The sequence below is a fragment of the Oryx dammah genome, unplaced genomic scaffold (genome assembly GCF_014754425.2).
Source record: "Oryx dammah isolate SB20612 unplaced genomic scaffold, SCBI_Odam_1.1 HiC_scaffold_7, whole genome shotgun sequence".
NCBI lineage: Eukaryota > Metazoa > Chordata > Mammalia > Artiodactyla > Bovidae > Oryx > Oryx dammah.
In genome coordinates, this window is record NW_024070191.1 from 6385529 (window position 1) to 6412248 (window position 26720).

General features: G+C 38.8%; 1 protein-coding gene across 2 annotated transcripts in view; it reads right to left on the reverse strand.

The window, feature by feature from the left end:
- LOC120865833 (neuronal membrane glycoprotein M6-a) overlaps positions 1 to 26720 on the reverse strand; it is a 251422-nt gene that overhangs the window by 16519 nt on the left and 208183 nt on the right. For both annotated transcript variants that reach the window (XM_040243230.1, XM_040243231.1), the window contains exons 2-4: positions 23218 to 23410; positions 14881 to 15037; positions 401 to 554 (exon numbers count right to left, since the gene is read on the reverse strand). In XM_040243230.1, coding sequence (XP_040099164.1) covers positions 401 to 554; positions 14881 to 15037; positions 23218 to 23410 — 504 coding nt within the window. The remainder of the gene's footprint in view (positions 1 to 400; positions 555 to 14880; positions 15038 to 23217; positions 23411 to 26720) is intronic.

The following is a 26720-nucleotide window of genomic DNA, read 5'->3' on the forward strand; positions in this document are numbered from 1 at the left end:
GTGAGCTTCATAGCAGACTTCACAGACTATACAGTTTATCGAGGGAGAATGAAAATACTATGCAAACATTACACGGTTCATGTCATAAGAGTGACTTGCACTCACTCTGAAATTCCCTTAGTTTGGTTTTTAAAAAATGACTTAAACGTGAAGATTCTGATGCATCTCTCTCTTTGGTCGAAGTAACGATGGTTCCAAAGTGGTTTCGCTAGTTTGCTCAGTTGCTCAGTCATTTCCAACCCCTTGCGACCCTTAGGACTGTAGCCTGCCAGGCTCCTGTGTCCCTGGGACTTTTCAGGCAAGAATACTGGGGTGGGTTTCTGTTTTCTTTTCCATTACACTATTTTAAAATGAAGCAAACCATATGAGGTGCTGTATTTACAGCCAGGGATACACCTACCAAACTGACGAAGGTCCAGGCAGAGATTCGCTCCCTCCACTAAGGTGGTGTTTCGGCAGATGGTCCACAGGTTGAAATACATGTAAACTGGCAGTGAGGTGAATGCCGTGACTCCCAGCCAGGCCAGCATGAAAAGGTATGTCAGCATAATAAACTGCAACAGAGAAAAAGTCGAGACAGAAAACATATAATCTACTGGGAAGGAGGGATTCTGTGTTTAACCTACACAGCTCAATATTTATCACAACTCCGGTAGCTCCTGCCACCAGTAAAGAAGCTGAGAGATGGTGAACACGGATCACGAGAAGAAAGGGGCTGGAAGACTGCATCACAGAGGTTCTGATGGACAAAGGAAGAGTTCCTCCATCTGCTTCTTAACGCCTGTTTCATTCATGTATTGATCTCGAAAATCTCACCACACATTTTTTAAACTTTAGAAAACATTAACTGATAAATTTAAGATGTGATCCTGCATATTGAGTTAAAACTTTGCCACTAGCTTTGTATGACAACTAAATGGGCACAAATTCACATCATAAATATTTAAGCTACTTAATCATGTTTACATTTAACATTATAAGTATGATGACTCACAGGTCATTTTGGTATATAATATGAGTGTGTATTTCTACTCCTCTTTTTTAATGACTTTTGTAAACTTTAAGTCTAAATCTTCTTTCATGCATACTAATTTTACCTTTGACTGACTGGTTGATTTATCAAGCACTGACATGCCACTCATTCACTGTGTCCCCAGCCTAGATGTCACATTTCTTTAGAAGAAATGGGGCCTTAGAACATGCTGGTTAAAGGCACAGACTTCTGAACTGGAGTGACTCTAGGCTGCGTTTTATGCCTCTTTGTGGTTAATTGAGCAGAGCATGCCTGCCAAACTGATCTGAAATTACAATGACAGTTGTAATCCACAGTTGCAATCACTGCATGACTGTCGAGAGGCTGGAATGAGATGATTCGGTGGAAGCACTGAGCATCAAACCTGGCGCATACAGAGCCCAGGCAAAGTATTAGTACTTTTTATTCTAGGCAGTATTGTTGTAGTAATAGTAGTAGTAATAATCATTACTACTACCACCAAACATATATCTTGCCTGAATAATAGGAATGTGTAGAAGAAGGAAATTAGGCTTCATTTCACGTTTGGAGAAAATAAAAAGCATGAGAAGTTCTCAAGTCTGGGAAAATTATTTAATGAGGGCTTCCGCTGGAAGAGGAAGGCTCTCAGAAGTCTGGAAACTACCCCAAACTGAAGAAATCTTGTTAATGGAACTCCTGGGAGGAAAAAAGCTCTGTTTAGTAACATGTTCATTATTCAGAACTGTAGACCTCAGTTTACAATCTCAAGAAAAATGAGCATGATATTGCCCCTCCAGACCCAGTCCTCTGGAGGCGACTCAGAGCCCACAGGAGAGTCATCAGCAGGCCTTTTGGCTCCGTTCAGCCTTGTTTTCCTTTCCGACCCAGGGGACTTTTCAAAAGCTTCTTTTGATGGTGCTGTTCACAGTAGAATGGGACTTTGGGTTCGGTGGGTTTACCCTCAAACTGGCCTGGAATTCTCTGAGCTGTGTTACTGCTGCTACTTCACAAGGCAATGGAAGGAGTGAATTCTGAAACCGTATTTGCTATAATGTCATAGCACAGTAATAAAGCTGAATTTTATGGAATCAATCTTTGCTGTTTTCATGAGGACTAGTGCGTTAACTTTTGTTCTAACATACAAAAGATTTTACTTCTGAGTTGGAGTACAAAACAGTTACATTTTAGGGAGTTCATAGTCACTAAGGTATCCATACTGAACATGCTAAAAATATAAGGCTATTTTCCTACTTTATGTTTTCCCTTAGAATCTGATAATTACTAAGATTGAAAAATTATTTGAATTGATAAAGTGTGATTCTAGGTAAAAATTCTCTATATGTAATAAAATATCTCATGATTATTATCTTACTTCTAGCTTTCCACTGCTAGTAATATGACAGGTATTTTGTTGTCTGAGCATTAAATAAATGAGTTACTCTTTTTTTCTAAACTGAGTTATAATTGGTATATATCATTGTATTAGTTTCAGGTGTATAACATAATGGTTTGATATTTGTATATATTGTGAAACAGTCATTGCAATAAGTCTAGTTACCATCTGTCACCATATATTGTTATTGTTATAAATATTTTGTAAACTATTTATTCACATATAGTGTTTATTGCCTTGAACAACAATATATTTTACTTTCTAAACTAAACAGCAGTGGCCCTGTTTATAGAAAGGAGAGAGGGATGGGTCTTATGGAAGTCTGATATATAAAGTGGACTCACTGGCTTTTCCTATTTCAGCCACAATTTAATGTATCTCTCACTTATATTAAAACACTGACTATTTCCTCCTAATTCACAAAGAAAAATATCTCAGTAAAATTTCTTTGGTTTGGTTTAGATTAGTTAACTTGTTGATCTTAGATGGTAAAAACTGTCACTTTTTAATGACATTAATGTCATTTAATGCCATTAAATGATAAAGACCTGGGTGCCAGATTCATAATTAATATCCAGCAATCTTATTATCACATCATTATTGAGTACCATTTCATCAGAACATGCAAATGACTTTCACCATAGGTACCTTCTTGTTACCATAGTTCTTGTTTTGTGTTTTATTCAAAATACATTTGTTGAGGGTCTAATATGTGTTAGTATTACACTCAACAATCTTGCTGTGAATTCCTTCTTAGTGGCTTAAAATTTTAAAAAATATGTATTATTGTTTTGATTTCAACCTAGATGTTCTAATTATTGTTTGAAATTTAGAAGGGAGGTTGAAATATGGAACTGCAAGAAACAAGGTTTTCTTAGTCTTTGGAAGAAGGTTAAAACAGATGATTACCCCTTGATGATGCAGCTTTGAGATTACAGTGTATTTAACTTGAGAGTGACTTGTAAAAGGTAATTCATTTTTCATCTGAGTGCCTATGAATTTAAGCTTGATGTCTAAGAAAATCACACTTGGTTGAGCCATAGACTTTCTGGGGAACTTCAGCAGATGTGTACCAGTCTGGGTAAAAATAACATCTCAGACGTTAGCTGAACTGATGAAAAAGAGCCAGCTGACTCTGACTCCAAGAGTCTCTGAGTCTAAGGACTATGTAAACGCTGAAAAAATTAGCCATATATCACATTTAATGTTATGATATAATGAATAAATTCAGGCATAACGTAGACTCAAACTTCAGTGAAATGAATTAAATGGATCTATCAGTTCAGTTCAGTTCAGTTCAGTCGCTCAGTCGTGTCCGACTCTTTGTGACCCCATGAACCACAGCACGCCAGGCCTCCCTGTGGGTATATGCAAACATATACCAAACATGTACTGTTGCGTTCCACTCAGGAAACTGTCTATACAGTCTCTTTCTCATCAGTGTTTTACAGCACAGCTTATAAAAATACTTAGATAAAGTATTTTTTAACTCAGAGCTCCTTCATTTCACAAAAATATGTTTTCAGTGACATTTCTTCATTGGGAATGGATTTATAGAGTATCAGTTCAATCATGTCCCCACTTGAACAGCAAGAGGAAACAGCTGTAGATATGAAGGCAGAAACATCTCCGGGCTTAGAGATCTGGTTGTCCAGCAGTCTCGCTGGGTGAACGTGAGCTGAGGGTCATGCCTCTGACAGTGGTTTCCAACCAGGACACACAGTAGGATCATCTGGCAAATCTGAGAAAGAGATCAGGCTTTGCCCATGACAACTATATCTGAATTTACGATATCTTTGCAGACAATTTTAATGGGCATCTAACATGAAGAACTACTGCTCTATGGGACTCAGTAAAGCTCTCATGAGTACATCTGATGTGAAAACTTCTCTGATATTTTCCTTAGGCTCTTTAGGGTACTACACCTGAAGTCAGGAAAAAAAAAAAAAAAGCACAATTGGAATGATTTGCCAGAAATCCATGCCAATGTCAACAATATAGCCAAATGCATAGATGAGTGAGGGACTGATATGAACCAAATTTGAAATCAAGATTTCCCAGATTCAGCACTATTGAAAATTTGGGCCAGAATATTCTTTGTTATGGATAGTGCCCTGTGTATTGCAACATGTTTAACAACATCCCTGATCTCTACTCAATAGAAAACAGTTACATAACCAAAATTTCTGTGTCTCCTGCGGGGAGAAGGCAAGGAGTAGGGAAACGGCATCTGGTTGAGAACCACAGATCTAATATGAGAGAATACCAAGTCACAGAAAAGCAAATGGACACCCGAATATGCTATTACTAAGAATGCAAAATGAAACAGCACTAACAATATTGAGCTCAGTAGGCTGTAAGAAGCACACGGTGTAAAGTTTACTGAAGAAAAAAATTACTTACATTATTAAGTAAATTACTTGAAAATATGCAATCATCATTATTGTCAACATTATGGCCTAAAGCTATCTTGGCACAACTGGTGATCAGAAACTTGCTTTTAAAAAAAACTATTTGCCATGTTTATACCCATTTTATCCATAATTGTCAAGACGTGGAAGCAGCTAAAATGTCCTTCAGTAGCTGAATGGAGGAATAAACACTGTGTTACATTCAGATGATGGAATATTATTCAGCACTAAGAGAAATGACTTATATAAAGCCACAGAAAAACATAGAAGAACCTTAAATGCATATGACTAAGTGAAAAAGTCTGAAAAGATTACGTAACGTGTGATTCCAACTATATAACATTCTGGAAAAGGCAAAACTATGGCGACAGTAAGAGGACAGGCGGCTGCCACGGGTGAAGAGAGGAGGATGAACGGGTGGAGGACAGGATTTTCAGGGCCGTGAAAGTATTCTGTTTTACACCATAGAGGCAGACATGTGTCACACACTTGTCTAAACATACCGAATGTGCAACACCAAACGTGAAGTCTCAGGTAAATTATGGACTTTGGGGGATTATCATGTGTCAGCTCATTAATTTTAGCAAATGTACCACCTGGTGCAGGATTTTGATCATGAGGGAGGCTGTTTAGATGTTGGGGTGGGGGATATTTAGGAAATTTCTATTAAAATATTTTCTGTTCAATTTTTCTCTGAACCTAAATTTGCTCTAAAAAATAAAATCAATTAAAAATATACTAATTGTAATGCTCTTCTTTATTACCTTGCTCTGGTCTTATTCATTCAACAAATCAAACTAGAATGCTTCAGAATATAGTACAGGATTCATCATGAGTTTGCAGTTGCCCTATCTAACACTTGGATGATTGCAGTATTCTAAACAGTTCATTCTAATTTGCACCCTTCAGGTTACTTATAGAGCTTATTTCTATTTTCCAAACCCTTGATCAAAGTCCTTTACTTTTTAATTCATTAATAATTAAAATGTCCCCTGTGTCAACAATGTGTACTGTACGAGGCCTTGGGTATATACTGGTCAAAAATGTCTTTCGAAGATTTTAATCACTCTCTGAACAAATACTGTAAGCCATCCATGTTCATCAGTGTGCTCAGCATATGTGTGCTTATGCAGGCTTTACTTTTTCAAGTGAAAGCAGAATTCAAATCAAATTATATTAGAGAGAAAAGCATCGCCAGCCTTTTTCCAACAAATGTTACTATAGAGGAAATTTCCCTTTCAGTTCAGTTCAGTTCAATCCAGTTGCTCAATCGTGTCCGACTCTTTGCGACCCCATGAATCACAGCATGCCAAGCCTCCCTGTCCATCACCAACTCCTGGAGTTCACTCAGACTCACGTCCATCATCGAGTCAGTGATGCCATCTAGCCATCTTATCCTCTGTCGTCCTCTTTCCCTCCTGCCCCCAACCCCTCCCAGCATCAGAGTCTTTTCCAATGAGTCAACTCTTCGCATAAGGTGGCCAAAGTACTGGAGTTTCAGCTTTAGCATCATGCCTTCCAAAGGTGAATGCTATTTTATTGTCAGTTACATTGTAAATATCTGAGATATGGTCTTCTGACCAAGAATCCCAATATGATAATACTAGGCTCAGACATGGGCCTTCCTGGTGGCTCAGTGGTAAAGAACCACCTGCCAATGCAGGAGAAGCAAGTTCAATCCCTGGTGGAGAGGGGGTGGGAGTTGGGGTAGGGAATATCCCTTGGAGAAGAAAATGGCAGCCCACTCCAGTATTCTTGCCTGGGAAATCCCATGGACACAGGACTCTGGCAGGCTACAATTCCTGTGGTCGCAAGAGCTGGACACGACTGAGCGACTAAACCGCCAGCACCACCACCACCACCACCAGGCTTATTCATTCCTCAGTGAGCTTTTGATTTTATATCTTTAATATATGTCATCTCCCCATAAAGTAATTTAAAAACATCAACTATGGTAGCTAATCTTAAAATGAGAAAAAGATAAATTGAGTCTCAAAAATGTGGTAAAATTTCATGTTTTGTAAAACACTGATTTAAACCCAAAGTCAGAAAAATATAATTCTTTTTCTTCCTAAAAGAAATAATGAAATAAAAATCTTTTGGGTGGAGATTATTCCCAGTACAGTGGGCATGAGCCTTCTGATTGGAAAAGACAGGTATCTACTAAATAACCAATATTGCAAAAGACCATCTGTAATCCACAGTTCTCATTGAATCCCCAATCCAGTAGCCTGTTTAAATTATAACTTTTACATGTATGGAAATATTTGGCACATTAAAATCAATTGAACCAATTAAAAAAAAAAAGTATTTCTATTTGCAGTGTCACCAGAACATATAAAATCGAGGTTACTCACAGTAGAAGCAGTTACTGTCAGTGAATGGATTCAGGATGCCACATTAGGATTCATAAAGCCTATGAATTGGAGGATATTTTCTATCTATCCTTAAGGTGAATTTCTAGCTTTATTATAAAATTTGATTAAAAAATCTATATGTGCAAGTGACTTCATTTAAACTAGAATATCTCTATAAGCAGAAATTGAAAATTCATTAGTTATAGATATATCTCCTTAGAACTTTTCAGTTCAGTTCAGTTCAGTCGCTCAGTCGTGTCCGACTCTTTGAGACCCCATGGACTGGGCACGCCAGGCCTCCCTGTCCGTCACCAGCTCCCGGAGTTTACTCAAACTCATGACCATTGAGTCAGTGATACCACCCAACCATCTCATCCTCTGTCATCCCCTTCTCCTCTCACCTTCAATCTTTCCCAAGAACTTTTCAGTGGGCGTCAAATTCTAAGATTTAATTTTATATTAATTAAATAAAAAACTGGGGGTTTTAAATATTCTGTAAAAATGAAAACGGACTATTATCCTGCTATGTACAATTAATCTGTGATAACTGTATTTTAACATATTTTTCCCCACATTTTATTTTATTTAGTTATTTTGGTTCCATTGTGTGGCATGTGCGATCTAAATTCCCTGATCAGGGATTGAACCCTTACCCTCTGCAGTCGAAGCACAGCATCTTAACCACTGGACCTCTAGGCAAGTCCGTCAACAATTTATTCATTCTGTATAACTGAAAGTTTGTACCCTTTGATCACCATCTCCCCATTTCCCTACTCTCAGCCCCTGGCAACCACCATTCTACTTTCTGCTTTTATAACAGGATTGCTTTTAACAGAACTATTTTGTTTAGGAAGACATGAATCAGAGAGTGTTACTTCATGTCTCTAGTTTCCTTTTTCAACAGTTCATTAAATGTATGAGAAATGATGTGATGAGAAAGTAGTCTCTGTGGTGTTCCTTCCCAAAGTCCAAAGCCCCAGTCCAAATCAGGAGAAATATACCAGACAGATTTCAATTCAGGTACGTTCTATAAAATGCCTAACTACTCCCCCACAAAACTTTCTAGACCACCAAGAACAAGGGAAGTCTTGGAAAATGTCACAGATCAGAGCAGCCTCAGGAGGAATGACTGGCCTGTGACATGCTATCTGTACTCCCTGAGTGGGATACTAGGAGAGAAAAAGAACGCTTGATTTAGGAAAAACCAAGGAAGCCTGAACACAGCGTGGACTTTAGTCAATAGTAACGTTCCTATGCAGGCTCGCTAGCTGTGACAAATGTACCAGCTAAAGTAAGATGTTACTAGGGAAAACTGAGTTTGATGTATATGGACATTCTCTGTACCGTCTTCACCATTCTGTACATCTAAAACTACTGTAAGATTAAAAGCTTGCTTTTGAAAAAATGCTTTAGGATTTTAAAAATTTGTGTGGGTTACTTAATCGTGTCTGACCTTTGCGACTCCATGGACTGTAGTCCACCAAGCTCCTCTGTCCATGGAATTTTCCAGGCAAGAATATTGGAGTGGGTTGCCATTTCCTTCTCCAGGGGATCTTCTCAACCCAGGGATCAAACCTGGGTCTTCTGCATTGCAGGGAGATTCTTTATCATTTAGCTATAGGGAAGTCTTTTAAAAATATAAGGAGCATTTCATAAATGCTATGAAATTATATCCTAGGATGATCTGATAGATGATCTGATATATAGAGAAGTCTAATGAGAATGAAAATGCCAATGAATATACAAACTTTAAAAAGAATAATTTAGCAGAAGATTATATTTCATGATTTGAATAATCAAAAGAACAGAAATGAACACAAAACAAAACCTCGGCTCAATATTTTTGAGAAGTTATTTTAATTTGAATTGAATTCCAACCACGACCTATGGTGACTGGGAAGGAAGCAGGATGATTTTAGACTTTTTTTTTCAATTTTTGCTTTCCAGCAGTTTTAAGTATTTCAAAATTAAAAATTCCAACACTAGAAGATTTACTTTTTATAAGAAATTTTCCCATTCTGTCAATGTCATCTTCTAAGGCTAACCAAAATTTTTTGTTCATTTTTATGTTCAAAACCCAAATAGAATGAGACCATGTTTTCTGCTTTTGCCATAGTTTATGTACCAGCACAGTTCATAACTGCATGGTCAAACTTAGACTGGTCCACTGTCCTGTTTAGAGTCCAGTTCTGAAACTATAAGTGCACGTGTGAGATCTGCTTCAGATACTTGCGGCAAATATTTCTAAATATTACCACTATGCTTTAAGCAGTTTTGTTCCCCCATTCCGCTTTATGTCCTATTGAGAGAATGCTAAAATGCTTGCTATAATCTGAAAAAAAAAAAAATGCTGTGTGCCTTCTTGAGGTTAGATTTAGAATATCCTAGAGAGAGACTACGGAGAAGGCAATGGCACCCCACTCCAGTGTTCTTGCCTGGAGAATCCCAGGGACGAGGGAGCCTAATGGGCTGCCATCTATGGGGTCGCACAGAGTCGGACATGACTGAATCAATTTAGCAGCAGCAGCAGCAGAGAGAGACTGAGACTTATTTGAAGAGCTTGGCAGTCTTGGATCAATGGTGTTATTATTTTTAAAATTTACTTTTGAAGACACTGAATTTTAGAGATAGACTAGAATGCAGAGTTCCTTGATGACAACTTTACTTAGAGAGTTACCTTAAGATTCTTTTAGAAGCGGTCATCACAATCGACTACTGAGTTATTTCACCTCGCACAGAGCATCCTTGTCTTATAAAAAGAGATAATTCATGATTGTGGATAAAAGCCAAGGTTAAAATGAGGACATCTCTGCCATGAAGGAAGGAACTTTCCAGTCACCAATGAATTATATCGCTAAAATGTAAAACAAAAGGGGCTGGTGAATTATTAAAAACTCTCACAGCCAGATAATTCTCCTATGAAATTAGCCCAAATAAAACATAAATGACAAGACAAATCCTGATTATGAGGTTAGTGAGAGACTCTGTGCCACAGGCTTGAATGCAAACCTGACTCCACCACCCACCATGTACTCATCTCTTGGTGGCAGATTCATCATCTATGAAATAAAGGTAATTATTAATATTTACATCTCAATAATACTGGTACCTACTCACATAGTTTGGAGGATTAAATATCCTAGTATTCCGTAAAGTCCCACGCATAGCAACTGGCATATATAAGTACCTAACAAACATTTCCTATTATTAATACTGGATTTATTATTAAAACTTAAAGTTAGGAAAATGAGCCATGAGTCATGATACACTCTGTAAAGGTAATTCTACAGAGTAACATGTCTAATATACAGTCAAAATCTATAAATATCTGAGGCTAATAGAAAAGATTAAAACAATAAATACAGCTGGTCTTCCTTTTTGACATCCTTGAATTTAACCAATGATGAATGGAAAATATTTTAAATATTTTAAATATGCCAGAAAGTTCCAAAAAGCAAAACTTGAATTTGCCACATGCCAGCAACTATTTCATAGCATTTATGCTGACAATTATAGAGTTTATATTGTATTAGGTATTATAAGTAATTTAGAGATGATTTAAAGTATATGGAGGGATGTGTGTAAGGTTAAATGCAACACTACACTGTTTTATATAAGAGATTGTGGGTCTTGGTCTCTATAGGAGTCCTGGGACCAATCCCCTCAGATACAGTGGATGACTGTAAATACATATGTTTCTTTACCCGTTAAATGAGGTAAAAAGTAACTGCCTGTTTTTGTTACTTTAAACATCGTGTGTGCTTCCCAGATGGTGCAGTGGTCAAGAATCCGCCTGCCAATGAAGGAGATACAAGAAACATGGGTTCAATCCCTGGACTGGAAAGATCCCCTGGAGTAGGAAAAGGCAAGCCACTCCAGTGTTCTCGCCTGGGAAATCCCATGGACAGAGGAGCCTGGTGGGCTACCACAGTCCATGGGGTCGCAAAGAGTCGGACATGACCAACACACACACACACACACACACTGCAACATAAACACTCTGTGTGGCATACTGTTACTGTTTGTTATGAGTCAAAATTGTGTTCCTCTGAAATTCACATGATGAATTCCTAACCCCCCATACCACAGAATGTAACCTTACTTGGAGACGGGGCATTTGTAGAGGTAGGAAAACTAAAAATGAGGACGCTAACCCAATGTGACTGGGGTCCTTCAGAAAGGGAAATCTGAGCAGCAGACATGTGGACAGACACCAGGTAAAGATGAAGGCCGTGGCTGGGGTGACGCTTCTACAAACCCGGATCACCAAAGACCACCAGCGCCCACCGGAGCTTAGAGGAAAACAGCTTCCTCATGGCCCTCAGGAGGAACCAGCATTGCTGACACCTTGATCTTGGACTTGAAGCCTCCAGAAACGTGAGACAATACGTTTTTGCTGTTTAAGCCACTCAGTTCATGGTACTTTGTTATGGCAGCCCTAGCAAATGAATGCATATACTTTAAAATTTTTTAGTCTTATAGAATACTTAGAGCAGGTAGATTTATGGAAAATAAATGCATTAATTTCCAAGGAAAGTAGCACATTTAAGAACTCCATTACTTCAACGGTGTTGGGCTTAAAAATCTAATGCGTCAGAACTAGCATAGATAAAATTTGAGATCCATATTGCTGTCATAATGAGAAATTTTTAGAACAATAGCGATGGGTGTAACAGGTATCCCAAGATTTCAAGATGTGAGCCACTGAATAGCTCCCAAATTGCAACCGAATAAATGTATTTTTTGGTTTAAAAACTTAATGGGGAAGAAATTCAAAGGAGAGAAAATATTTCTGTATTTATCAAATTTAAGTTTACATTTAATATGTTCAGCAACATTTGACTTGTACTCATGTTGGTGCCATTTACTATTTAATTTAGATAAAAATTGTTACTTAGAATAGTTAAATAAATTTTCACATGCTCTTAATAAACTAGCAGTCCTCACCCCTAAAAGTTAATACCATTTTATGTGCCTCACATTTAGGATTCTAGGGACAGCATTAAAAATCTGAAATGAATTTGAAGTGGTCTTGATGCTGCACGATAGAAGTGCATAACGCAGGTCAAGTTATGTTTTCAAGAGATTCATTAGGAAAAGACAATAGCATTTAGCATCTTCTATTCAGAGATGCAATGCCACTTTAAAATAAACTGCATTTATGCATTGGGCACAATTCCATTTTGTGAGCAGAATCAGTTACTAGTGACCACTTTACATTTTATACAGCATGAAAAAACAGGGATAGAATAATACTTTTCTTTCAGCACTAACTCTGAAAGCTGATTCTATAATATAATACGGTTGTTTCAAGAAGTTTTTTTCCACCTGTTAATATCACTCAGAACTCCAAATAGAAATTCATCAATCTATTTTCAAAAAGACATTTTTAAAGCTAAGGAAGACTGCTTAAACAGGCTAACAGGAGAATTCATAAAACAAATAATAGACTGTAAGATACAATTTACCTACAAATTGGGGGCGGGGCGGGGTGGGGGGGAAAGCAGCAGAATGGAAACGAGAAAGCAAAAAACATAAGCAGCAGGACAGTGTGACTTATAAAACATTATTATTTTCCCCCTCTGATTCCACGGAGCCCTGAGTCCTGCATGAGCAGGGAGCTGGGTGTGCAGCGGGAAGAGAGGCTGGCAGGGGTGTGCCCTGCGCGGTCCGCAGCTGCCACTGCCCACCTCTGACGGTGGCGGAGCTGGTCTCTTTCTGCAGGCGCTGGTCCCCTGCCTAGAGCCCATGTTGGGACAGCCCAGGCCTGACTCAGCGCCCTCCCTGCTGCACTGATGCTTCTGCAAAACACACAAAGCGCAGCTCTGCTTCTGCCCTGGTTCCGCTCGTTCCCGGTGCAGGGAGGGTGCTCAAGGAGCGGGTGGGCTACGGTGTGGGTCCCCGCTGCCTCACCTCAGCGGGAGCCCAGGCCGCTGCCGCCACCATTCTGGGCTGGTAAGTGCGACGGCTGACAAAATTGTTACTATTATAGAAAAAATGTGGCTCCTGGTTTTGCTTATCTTTGAAATGTTTGAATGGCAAGCAGATAATCATTAATGACACATAAACAGGCGGTTTCTTCCAGGACTTTTTGTTTCTGCGTACAATCCTATGCAGAAACTTCACAATCTCAATGAAACAACAGTCAGCTGCCCTCTTCCAGGCACAAGGTCACTCCTCAATGGTAAAAGTGTGCTCAGAGACCCTTTTTCTCTGTGATTCTAGTGCTTCAGAATGAGGGACTCTTCCAGCTAGACTGCGCTTTAGAGATGATCTAATGTCTTTATGATATAAGAGAGTAAACTGTGATCTGGAGGAGTTAAGTGGTTTGCTAGGACAAACTGGTGTTATAATGATACTGTCCTAATTATAAGAAAAAGTCTATCATTAACTGAATTCTTCATAGTCTACTGGCACAGTATTTGTTGTTGCTTAGTGACTAAGTCGTGTCCGATTCTTGCGACCCCATGGACTGTAGCCTGCCGGGCTCCTCTGTCCATGAGATTTCTCAGGCAAGAATACTGGAGTGGGTTGCCATTTCCTTCTCCAGGGCATCTTCTTCACCCAGGGATCGAACTCATGTCTCCTGCATCGGCAGGCGGGTTCTTTACTGCTGAGCCACCGGAGAAGCCCTTGGCAGAACACAAGTGAACCTAAAATCACAGTGTCCTTTCTCAACAGAGAAATCCCTTAGGTATCACTAAAAACTGGCCCAGTGGATATTCATATCTTACTTATTAATCTAAGATCTTTAGCTTAACTTCCTTTGGGTCTGTAATTTGATATTGTTGATCCTAACACTGAGCTATTACAATAAACAGTGTCCTCCAAACAAGCCTTACAAGAAATTATTGCAGAGACAACAACAAATACCCATAACATGGGCAAACTATTATCTCATGTTATTATCATTGTGGACACTGAGCAAATAGTACAACTTTTACAAGCTGGTGGAGAAAACGGTGTCTTTGAACTTTTCTGTAAGACTGAAATAAATTACACCATCCTCATTAGAGACACCTTACATAATAGGAAATATATGCTGTAATTAAATATATATTCTCATATAATATTAGGAAATAAGAAAAACTGTTAGTTAAAAATGGAAGCTCCAAGTTTGTAAAAATTACTCTGCATAAACATATGAAAGTACTTTAAACCATATTACTCTTAATTTTCATCTCTCTGCTTAAATTTTCTGCACTGCATTATCTCTTGACTATAAGTTTGATTTACCATTAAATATCAATAAGAATTTAAAACCTAAATAAGTATAATATAGGGTAATTCTTACCTTACATCAAAACTAAACAGAAATTACAGTTCCCACTCAAATTTACAGTAAAATATAGAAACATATATTTAAGGAGGAGAGACATGCATTTATCTATAAATTGAAGACAGATTTTTCTATTATTCTAAATATTATATGGGAAGCCCAGTGTCATTTGGGAAAAACAAAATATAAATCAGTCAACAGTTTGCTGCCTCCAGAAGCAAAACGAGTTGTATTACATGCAATTTGAGAATTTGAACCTGAATTTTCACATGTAATAACCTTAAATTAGAAAATAATATCATTACTATTTTAAATAGCCATCACAGGAGGGAATGTTACTGTGTTAAAAAATATATATTACTTCCATTCCTGGCAGATGAACACAAACACCAGAGTGCTACTGAAATAAACCCGCATGAAGCTCTGAGTGCAAACAGAGAACGTACCCACGCGCTCACGCATCTGCCGCAAGTGGTGATTTTGAAATCCCCGTAAAGATCTTTGATAGCCCCGGTTGTGAAGAAGCCTTCCACCATCAGCAGAATGCCGTACACAAAGAAGGCAGCTGCAATTCCGTAGATGACATACTTGAAGATGTCAATCCTGGAAGGAAAGACCAAATGATTTAGTTCAACAACTCTTCACGGCTCATCTGATCCAGAGCAGTGGACGCCCACGTGCTCAGGGCCCTTTGGAAGGAAAGCTATGGAATATTTATGTTCATGATGAAGGCTGGATTTCTTAAACATTTTTGCTTTATATGCCTCGTGCTCATACATTTTCTTCTGCCACTTCCAGGATTTGTTGGCTTCTCATGTTTTTAAGTTTTTCCTCTTCCACTGCACCGTCCCCTCTCCCCTGGTTCACACCAAGGTAGCCCTGGGTGAGCAGTGGATCATACTGGACTTTGCTGGGATGAATTTGATAAGTAGGATAATTACCATATAATTTTTTAAAAATTATGACAAAATAGCAGATACAAGGTTTAGGTATTAAACACTTGAGTTTTTAAGACATTACGACATTACAAGAGGAAGAAAGCTTTAGGCTAATGATGCATTCATTTCTGATAAAGTAACAATCTCATATTTTTCTTATAGTCAATTGTAATTATGTTTTATTTCACACTTACTGTGATGGTTTCATCATTAATAGTTTCTGTTGACAATAATGAAAAATTATGATTTTATAGCTGTTATAATTTTGACAATTAAACATTTAAGGAAGAATCACTAATGGAATATTATGTAATCCAAAATCACTGTAGATGGTGACTGCAGCCATGAAATTAAAAGATGCTTACTCCTTAGAAGAAAAGTTATGACCAACCTAGATAGCATATTCAAAAGCAGAGACATTACTTTGCCAACAAAGGTCCATCTAGTCAAAGCTATGGTTTTACCTGTGGTCATGTATGGATGTGAGAGTTGAACTGTGAAGAAAGCTGAGCACCGAAGAATTGATGCTTTTGAACTGTGGTGTTGGAGAAGACTCTTGAGAGTCCCTTGGACTGCAAGGAGATCCAACGAGTCCATTCTAAAGGAGATCAGTCCTGGGTGTTCTTTGGAAGGAATGATGCTAAAGCTGAAACTCCAGTACTTTGGCCACCTCATGCAAAGAGTTGACTCATTGGAAAAGACTGATGCTGGGAGGGACTGGGGGCAGGAGGAGAAGGGGATGACAGAGGATGAGATGGCTGGATGGCATCACTGACTCGATGGACATGAGTTTGAGTGAACTCCAGGAGCTGGTGATGGACAGGGAGGCCTGGAGAGCTGGGATTCATGGGGTCACAAAGAGTTGGACACGACTGAGCAACTGAACTGAACTGAACTGAACTGAGCCAAATTATAGAATAATTCCCCAGAGAAACGGGAAAGTATTTTTTTCTCTTCTGACAATTGAGTGCCCATGTATTCAAGGGGGAGAGAAATATACATTGTCTATAAATTGCAGATGGATTTTGTTGTTGTTGTTGTTCTAGATATTGTATGGGAACCCTCAAACCCTTTGGAAATTAAAAAATCATAAATTAATCAGTTTTCCTGCCTCTAGAACCAAAACTAGTAGTTGTGGAGCCATGGTATGAGGTGAGATATACATATTAGTTGCAGTTCTGTGTTTGTGGTCTTCATATCCATTTGAAAGAGAATTTCTCTTTATTTCACTGGCCAAAGTTGATTTTTACTCTCCTCAATAAAAGTGAGTGTCACAGATAGGGTGGCAAGAAATGAAGGACAGATGCTGTTGACTTTATACAAAAGGGTAAAGAATGAATAGGAAGCTCGATTATACTGATGGAGAGTCAGAAACTTTGGATGCTATGACAATATTAAAAAAAAATATGTCATAGCATAAGTGAACTTGTTGCATGTAAAAGAGCAAGAAGAGTTTGCTGATATTCAGTGTGCCAGAGCGAAGGTTTAGTGACCGATTCCCACTGTCTGAAAAGTCTAAATATTCCACAATTCTCTTTGTCACGGGCAATGAAGCAGATGACGTGAATTGTATCAGCCCATCATGCATGTGAAACAATCTGAGGATTTCAACATTCAGATCCCATTTGATATCACTAACACTTTGAAGAGTTTAGTTAAACCAAACTTGTATGGGTTTTTCCATACAATGCTTAGGTTAAAATGACCTATTTAAAAATATATTTTAATTTTTATTTGAGAACGAATTCACATTTAAAAGAAAAGTTGCATAAAATGAATAGTACAAAAAATCCTGTAAACCCTAAACCCTTGATCTACTTTATGACATTTTCCCTCATTTACCTTGGGTTTTTCTCTTTTGGGATAATTTTATCTGAATGGAGAGAAATTCTCTGCAGTACAATGATCGATCTTAAGAAATATAATGCTGATAAAATAGACAGCCAGTGGGAATTTGCTATTTTAAGCAGGGAGCTCAAACCCAGTGCTCTGTGATAAACTAGAGGGATGGGATGGGATGGGATGGAAGGTGGGAGGGAGACTCAAGAAGGAGGGGACATATGTATACCTATGGCTGATTCATGTTGATGCACGGCAGAAACCAAGAGAATATTGTACAGCAATTATCCTCCAATTAAAATAAAATTTAAGAAATATAATGTTGATAGAGTACTTGTGTCAAATCTATAATTTATATTCTAATTTTATTAACTGGACTGACCTATAGCATTTCCCCCTTGCAACGTGGGGTCCAGTCCAGAGGAAAGTACTGCTTTCATTTGCCATGTTTCTCCCTAGTGTCCTTTAGCTCAGAACACATCTGCAGCCTGTCTTTGTCTTCGGGACATTAACATTGCTGAGAAATACAACCCACTCCCTCCTTACTAAATACACTATTCTTCATCGGGGGTTTGTCTGATGTATCTTCATGGTTAGATTCAGATTACTCATTCTTGGCTACATACTACTAGGTAGGTGATAACTCTGTGCATCTGATACTATAAAATTAGTAGTGGTGCTGATTTTTATCATTTAGTTGGTGATGTTTAATTTCTGTACTGACTTCTGAGTTTTTTTCAAAACATCCTCTGCCTGTCTCTCAAAAGGATACATGGGATAGTTTTTAGTGCCTACCAGAAAACTGCAGGATAATTTTCTCTTCCCAAGATCTCTAACTCAAAACCGTTTACACCATATAAGGCAAAATTCACCTTTTTTGCCACATAAAGTAATATTTATAGGTGTAGGGATTAGGAATTTAGTGTATTTAGAATGAAGCATTTGTTTTTTAACCTATTGCAGTAGCCAAGATTGCTTTTTTTCCCTCTTGTAACAACTGTTGCCTGTAAAAACTTTTTCTAAGCATAAAAATATTGGTAACTTTTAGAGATATATGAGCAAAGTAAATATGCCTGTACAGTTCTTTCTGGAGATACTTCTGATTCCCTCTTTTTTACTCTGAGAAGGATCCAGGTGAGCATAAGCAGCAACTTGGGACATGAGAATATATAGGTGCCGAAAGGCAAAGCATCTTCCTAGATTCAGAGACTAGAGATCATTTTTACAAAACCAAAAAAGCATCCCGACAACCTCTTACTGATTGTCTTTATTTCAATCTGTGTGTTATTCCGGTGAAACTACTGTGTTCTCTAAAAAGATCCTAAGAAGTAGGGATGGGTGCATTTTTTATTAAGGAGTAAGGGTCACAGTCCCAAACCCAGGATACTACTCACTGAGGCATTCCGATTCAGTCACAAGAAAACCATGAATAATCTCTGCTTCTGTTCCACACTGTTTTGGATGGACTAGCCCATCAGAGGTCATCCTGTGTTATATAATCACAAGGTCCTAGTGATCAGTGAAACAGAGATTTGGGAAAGTCAGGGTCAGATGCAGGGAGAAATCTGAAGACACTCTATGGCTGGCTTTGAAGAGGGAAGGGGGCCCTGAGCCAAGGATGCAGGTGCCCCTGGAAGCTGGAGCAAGTGAGAACGTGGATTCTCTCCTGGAGCTGCCAGATGGAGCAAAGTCCTGCCAACCCCTTGATTTGACCCCATTTCAATAAGCCCAGTGAGATCCATTTCAGACTTCTGACCTCGAGAAATGTTAAAAAATAATAAATGTGTTTTTCTAATCCAGTGGATTTGTTGTAACTTCTTACAGCAGTAAAGGAAGCTATGCACCACTATTATAAACATCATTTAAGATAAATCCTTGGGCAGTGTAGGTCATTTCTCTGGGATAAATTCCTAGAAAATTTTAAGGTGTGCATTGTGAAATAGTGTCCAGAAAGTTCGTGCCAAAATAAAAATGCATGGATAACCAGTAAGAGGGTCTATTCTCTGTTTCCCAATACTGAGAATTACCATTTAACTTTTCTAATAAACTGATAGTTTAAAAGCAATGTATTATCATTTTAACTAATTTTCTTGGTTTAGTGGTATGGATAAACATATTTATAAGCTATTAGTCATTTGCATTCTATAAGAAACATGTTTTTATATTTTGCGAATTATTCTACTAGAATATGTATCCTTTTCTTGAATTTATTCTATTAAAATTAGGAAATCTTGTTAGGTAAGTGGTAAATATATTTCTCAGTTTTTAAACACCTTTTAACTTTTTATAATCCTTTAATGAGTAAAATTTAATTTTTATTATCTCAATTCTATATATTCTTGTAATTTCTTACATTGTTTACATACTTCTTGCTCCATAAGAAGTAAAACTTAAACCTGTGTGTGTGTGTGTTAGTCGCTCAGTCATGTCCAACTCTGTGATCCCATGGACTGTAGCCCACCAGACTTCTTTCTCCATGGGATTCTCCAGGCAAGAATACTGGGTGGGCTGCCATTCCCTTCTCCAGCGGATCTTCCCGACCCAGGGATCGAACCTGCGTCTCCTGCATTGCAGGCACATTCTCTCCTGTCTGGGCCACCAGGGAAGTCCCCTTTAAATCTGTACTTTTACAGATTAGTTTACTCTTAAATTTTAACTTTAAATCCATCTGAAAAATTTCTGGTAAAAATGTGAGTTGCTGCTACTGCTGCTGCTAAGTCGCTTCAGTCGTGTCCGACTCTGTGCAACCCCATAGACGGCAGCCCACCAGGCTCCCCCGTCCCTGGGATTCTCCAGGCAAGAACACTGGAGTGGGCTGCCATTTCCTTCTCCAATGCATGAAAGTGAAAAGTGAAAGTGAAGTTGCTCAGTCGTGTCTGACTCCTAGCGACCCCATGGACTGCAGCCTACCAGGCTCCTCCATCCATGGGATTCTCCAGGCAAGAGTACTGGAGTGGGCTGCCGCTGCCTTCTCCGAGAAGTGTGAGTAGGAACATAATTTTGTCTGTGGTTATAAGTTCTTATATGCATGTCTGTGCCATGCCATGCGGAGTCAATTATTGCAGCTTCTCAACTTTCTCTACTTCATTAACCTGATGCATCCTCAAAATCAGCTCAAGTACTAACTACCACTATCTGATTCATATCTATTGAATCTAATGTTTTTGAACTGTGGTGTTGGAGAAGACTCTTGAAAGTCCCTTGGACTTCAAGGAGATTCAACCACTCCATCCTAAAGGAAATCAGTCCTGAATATTCATTGGAAAGACTGATGCTGAAACTCCAATACTTTGGGCACCTGATGCAAAGAACTGACTCATTTGAAAAGACCCTGATGCTGGGGAAGATGGAAGGCAAGAGGAGAAGGGGATGACAGAGGACGAGATGGTTGGATGGCATCACTGACTCAATGGACCTGAGTTTGAGTGAACTCCGAGAGTTGGTGATGGACAGGGAGGCCTGGCGTGCTGCAGTCCATGGGGTCTCAAAGAGTCGAACACAACTGAGTGACTGAACTGAACTGAACTGAGTCTAATGTGGATGGCACTTTGCTAACATATGTTTCCTATGTCAGTACAAGAGGAAAAATAATTTGTCTTATACTACTTTGTGTCCCTAAAGATTAGCACAGTGACTTGCACAGAATATAACCCTGTAATATTTGCCAAGTGAATTAATCAAAAAACAAACCAGACTAAAGAGTGTCTTGAAAAAATTGTGAATATTTGAAAATAAGTACATGGTAGAAGTATAATAAATTCAAGGAGTTTTAAATATATTTCCATACTTGATATTTGCAATGACTCAAATAGCAAAATAAGCACTAATCCTAAAGTAACTGTTCTTGAAAAAAGAAGACTGAGGTTTAGCAAGTGAATATAGATTGTAATATAGTGTAATAAGTGAATATAGACTTTATTTTCTTGAGCTCCAAAATCACTGCGGACAATGACTGCAGTCATGAAATTAAAAGACGTGTGCTCCTTGGAAGAAAAGCTACGACCCACCTAGACAGCATATTGAAAAGCAGAGACATTACTTTGTGTACAAAGGTCTACATAGTCAAAGCTATGGTTTTTCCAGTAGTCACATATGGATATGAGAGCCGGACAATAAGAAAGGCTGAGCAATGAAGAATTGAACTATTTTGAACTGTGGTGTTGGAGAAGATTCTTGAGAGTCCCTTGGACAGCAAGGAGATCCAACCAGTCAATCCTAAAGGAAATCAGTCCTGAAAATTCATTGGAAGGAGTGATGCTGAAACTGAAGCTCCAACACTTTGGCCACTTGACGCGAAGAGCCGACTCATTGGAAAAGACCCAGATGCTGGGAAAGATTGAAAGCAGGAGGAGAAGGGGACAGAGGAGGAGATGGTTGTATGGCATCACTGACTTGATGGACATGAGTTTGAGCAGGCTCAGGGAAATGGTAGACAGGGAAGTCTGGTGTGCTGCAGTCCATGAGGTTGCAAAGAGTTGGACACGACTGAGCAACTGAACAACATAGATTGTAAGCATCTCAGAATCGGAGGTTCATCACCAGCCTTGCCTAAGCACATTCACTGACAGGCAAATCACTACATTCTAAGGAGCCCATGTGTACTTTAGAAAACTCTGACTTTTGAAAATGCTACCACTTCTCAGCCACTATGTGACCTTGGATGTACCGCCTGGTTTAATCATACCCAGGAGTTACTGGTACACACCTTCCCTCTGTGTTTTCATGAACTGTTCGCCAACAGGAAGAGGGTTTTAATTCATTAGCTAGCTTCACAGGGCTTAGGATAACGGATTTTAGTTGTTTGAAATATGAAAAGAGAGAACTTGAGCACTTGCTTTTATTCTGATCTAAATGGCATTCTTCTCATGCCAAAGATGCGTTATTGATTTCACATTTCACTCCCAATGTAAGAGGTCAAGGTTAAAGTTCCGGAGTTAGCACATGACCTCTGATCGTCTGCTGCATCCGCACACGTACAGCCCTGCGGAGCTTTTGTCAAGGTTTGTGATCTATGAAGGTTTGTGGTCTAAATGTCAAATAAACATGCTGGCAACTGGTTTTCAGTAGATTTATGCAGTCAATCATTCCGTGCCACTTATTAAGCTTCTTATTTCTTGCAAACTTCTATAACTAAAAGTTAGCACTTTGGATGTAGCCTAAATATAGAGGATCTGTAGATCTTAAAGACATCTGTGGTAGCTTAAAATAATGCACAGTGAAATCATATTTTGTCCAGTGTAGGCTGAGATAAAACTAAAAAGAAAATGTCAGTATTGTCACATTAAAATATATCTATGGCACTTAAGGCTCTTTGCAAGCCAACATGTAATAATCCAAAGTATTCTCAGATAGTTTAATTATATTCCAAATGATGGGTATCATTCATAAACTCTCAAGGATCAATTCATGCTATATACCTGATTCAGTGTTAATCGATAAACTGTCTACTACAGGCTTAAAAAAATTCAATTTAATGGATAACGTTGAATTTTCAGAATTTGTAAAATAAAGTTACACTGGGAAATATAAGCGATATAATTTCCTTATCTCTTTTTTCATTATTTTTAAAATTTGTTATATATTCATTTTCATTTGTCAGTGACATTGACGAAGTTCTAAATTGATGCTTCAGAGTTAGGGACTATTTTTAAATAACTTACCTTCCTATCTGAGTGTCTAATCAACAACTACCTACTTTTAATCATTCTGTGTGTGTATGGTTTTGGGGGGGTATTATCACCCACATGTTTTGTTATGTTTCTTATTTTATGACCAATGTCTCTCCAATCTTAACTGCCAGTCTATTTTAGATAAACATGAATTATTTCAACTTTTCCTGAAAATTTTGTCATCATTATGTCCAAGGGGACACGCTTTTCACCCTGCCTAAAAGTATTTTTTCGTCTATAAAATACTGCCTCATTTATCTCTAGACCCCTGTTTATTTAACACACAGCACTGAGCACATAGACTCTCAAAATGAGAAGCGATACCAGATGGACCTACATGGTAAAGACGTCCAGCGTATCTCCAGCAGTTCTGGCCATCTCAAAGTAGGTTTGCAGGATGTTGACAGTTCCAGAAAGTGCTTCATGACCACAGCCACAGAAGAGGGCAACCCCGGCGTAGAGCAGGATGGTGGCGATCAGAGAGGCGTAAGGAATGCCGCCCAGGCATTTAATACAGCACTCGAAACACCCTGCAGAAGACCAACAGAAAAAAAATTAGAAATTAATATTCCATGTTAATCTAATGAAACTTTTTCTCAAACTTAAAGGAATATGGAACATACTATGTATTGCATTTCTAGATGACATCAGGTCAACCACACAAATCCAGTCCTATGGTATCCTGGAAAGTATACAAATCAAGTTCCTTAACTAGCAACCATCCTCCACAGGCAAAAGAAGGCTTACTTCAGCTGGGGGTTCCCTCTTCTACCCCAAAATTACAGAAGCCCTTCCTTCCCAAATCGGATTTCCATTTTTTTTTTTGGCTGCACCACATGGTATATGGGATCCTAGTTTCCCAACCAGGGATTGAACTCACGCCCCCTGTGTTGGGAATGCAGAGTCTTAGCCACTGAACTGCCAGCGAAGTCCCAGATTTCCTATAATAATTAATCTTCACTAGACAGGCAAGAATACATGGAAAAACTGTACAAAAAAGATATTCACGACCAAGATAATCACGATGGTGTGATCACTCACCTTGAGCCAGACATCCTGGAATGTGAAGTCAAGTGGGCCTTAGAAAGCATCACTATGAACAAAGCTAGTGGAGGTGATGGAATTCCAGTAGAGCTATTTCAAATCCTGAAAGATGATGCTGTGAAAGTGCTGGACTCAATATGCCAGCACATTTGGGAAACTCAGCAGTGGTCAGAGGACTGGAAAAGGTCAGTTTTCATTCCAATCTCAAAGAAGGCAATGCCAAAGAATGTTCAAGCTACTGTACAATTGCACTCATCTCACACGCTAGTAAAGTAATGCTCAAAATTCTCCAAGCCAGGCTTCAGCAATACATGAACCGTGAACTTTCAGATGTTCAAGCTGGTTTTAGAAAAGGCGGAGGAACCAGGGATCACATTGCCAACATCCGATGGATCATCGAAAAAGCAAGAGAGTTCCAGAAGAAACATCTATTTCTGCTTTATTGACTATGCCAAAGCCCTTGACTGTGTAGATCACAATAAACTGTGGAAAATTCTGAAAGAGATGGGAATACCAGACCACCTGACCTGCCTCTTGAGAAACCTATATGCAGGTCAGGAAACAACAGTTAGAACTGGACATGGAACAACAGACTGGTTCCAAATAGGAAAAGGCGTACGTCAAGGCTGTCTATTGTCACCCTGCTTATTTAACTTATATGCAGAGTACATCATGAGAAACGCTGGGCTGGAAGAAGCACAAGCTGGAATCAAGATTGCCGGGAGAAATATCAATAACCTCATATATGCAGATGACACCACCCTTATGGCAGAAAGTGAAGAGGAACTCAAAAGCCTCTTGATGAAAATGAAAGATGAGAGTGAAAAAGTTGGCTTAAAGCTCAACATTCAGAAAACGAAGATCATGGCATCTTGTCCCATCACTTCATGGCAAATAGATGAGGGAACAGTGTCAGACTTTATTTTTGGGGGCTCCAAAATCACTGCAGATGGTGACTGCAGCCATGAAATTAAAAGACGCTTCCTCCTTGGAAGGAAAGTTATGACCAACCTAGATAGCATATTCAAAAGCAGAGATATTACTTTGCCAACAAAGGTCTTTCTAGTCAAGTCTATGGTTTTTCCTGTGGTCATGTATGGATGTGAGAGTTGGACTATGAAGAAAGCTGAGCGCTGCAGAATTGATGCTTTTGAACCATGGTGTTGGAGCAGACTCTTGAGAGTCCCTTGGACTGCAAAGAGATCCAACGAGTCCATCCTAAAGGAGATCAGTCTTGGGTGTTCATTGGAAGGACTGATGCTAAACCTGAAACTCCAGTACTTTGGCCACCTCATGCAAAGAGTTGACTCACTGGAAAAGACCCTTATGCTGGGAGGGACTGGGGGCAGGAGGAGAAGGGGACGACAGAGGATGAGATGGCTGGATGGCATCACTGACTTGATGCACATGAGTTTGAGTGAACTCCGGGAGTTGGTGATGGACAGGGAGGCCTGGTGTGCTGCGATTCATGGGGTTGCAAAGAGTCCGCACGACTGAGCGACTGAACTGAACTGAACTGATACGTGCATATCATTCTATCTTGACTGCATTGTTGTCAAATTTCACATTTTGGTTTTTATTTCCATGACATTTATTCTTTTCAACTCCCTGGGTCTGTTTTGTTTACACAGTGAGTCAAAACCTCTTAGTTGTGTGTAAATCCAATTTAGTGAACGTTGACCAGCATTTATTAAAAGTGAAAGAGAATGCAGGAAGGTACTGAGCGTAGGAAGGCACATTACTTTAGAATCACTTTGAGTTTAGAAAAGAGAGACCTGAATCGTTAGGGACTCCACCCCTCTGTGTTTCAGGGTGACGTTATTCTTCTGAATTAATCATTTGTAAAAGAGTGACAATAAAACGGACTCAAATGGTTCTTGTGAGCATTAAATGATCTAACAGAAAATAGTGCATGGCATAGAGTAACTACTCAGTAAATGTTACACCTATCATATTGGATTTGACTGTAACTATTATCAATATTAATTATTATTGTGTTGTAATATGGGTTCCAAAAATCATTTGACCACAGTAACTACTTTCGCTTTTTGAAGTTTCATCATTTTAGTCTTCCATTTTCCAAAGATGGCTTTAAACTAGTCTCAAACATCACTTAACCTTGGTTGTTGATATTCAAAATAAGTATCAGAACTCTCTAGTCAACTCAGATATGTTCTTCTAAGGAATTAACTAGAAATGCCTAAGTATATATGTGTTGCCACAAAAAATACTGATGAGATGCTGTTTCTCAGCCACTGCTGAGAAAGGGAAGTTCAGGTTAGATGTGCAACAAGCAAAGAGGAACTCTGTGTAATCAGTTTCACCTCTATTCCCCACTGCCCCCCCGCACACACCCTATTTCAAAAATTTCCTCCTACCTATCGGCTTTTGGAAATTGTGGATCAAATTTCCTTCTGTAATGCTGAAACCCCTCAAACTCTCTCCATGTTATCAACTTTTCATCTCTTCAGAGACTAGTAACAATTAATATTGGAAAACGGATTGTTATGCACTGTACTTAATTCACGGGAAGATCTGTGTGCGTTTTATCTATAATGTGTATATGTTTATAAGCTACATATGAACCATGCAGTGATTGCAAAGTTCCTGTGTGAGGTAACTTTACATTCAGAGGGTGGTTAGTCTGCTGTTTTATTTGCTCATTGACCTAACCTCCTTAAGAGAATTATGGATCATCTTATCTGTCCCAGGAGAGGTTAAAAAAAGGAGTTTGAACACCTTCCCACTTGCACAGCTCTTGCTAGCACAGGCAAAATTATTTCCTGAACATTCCTC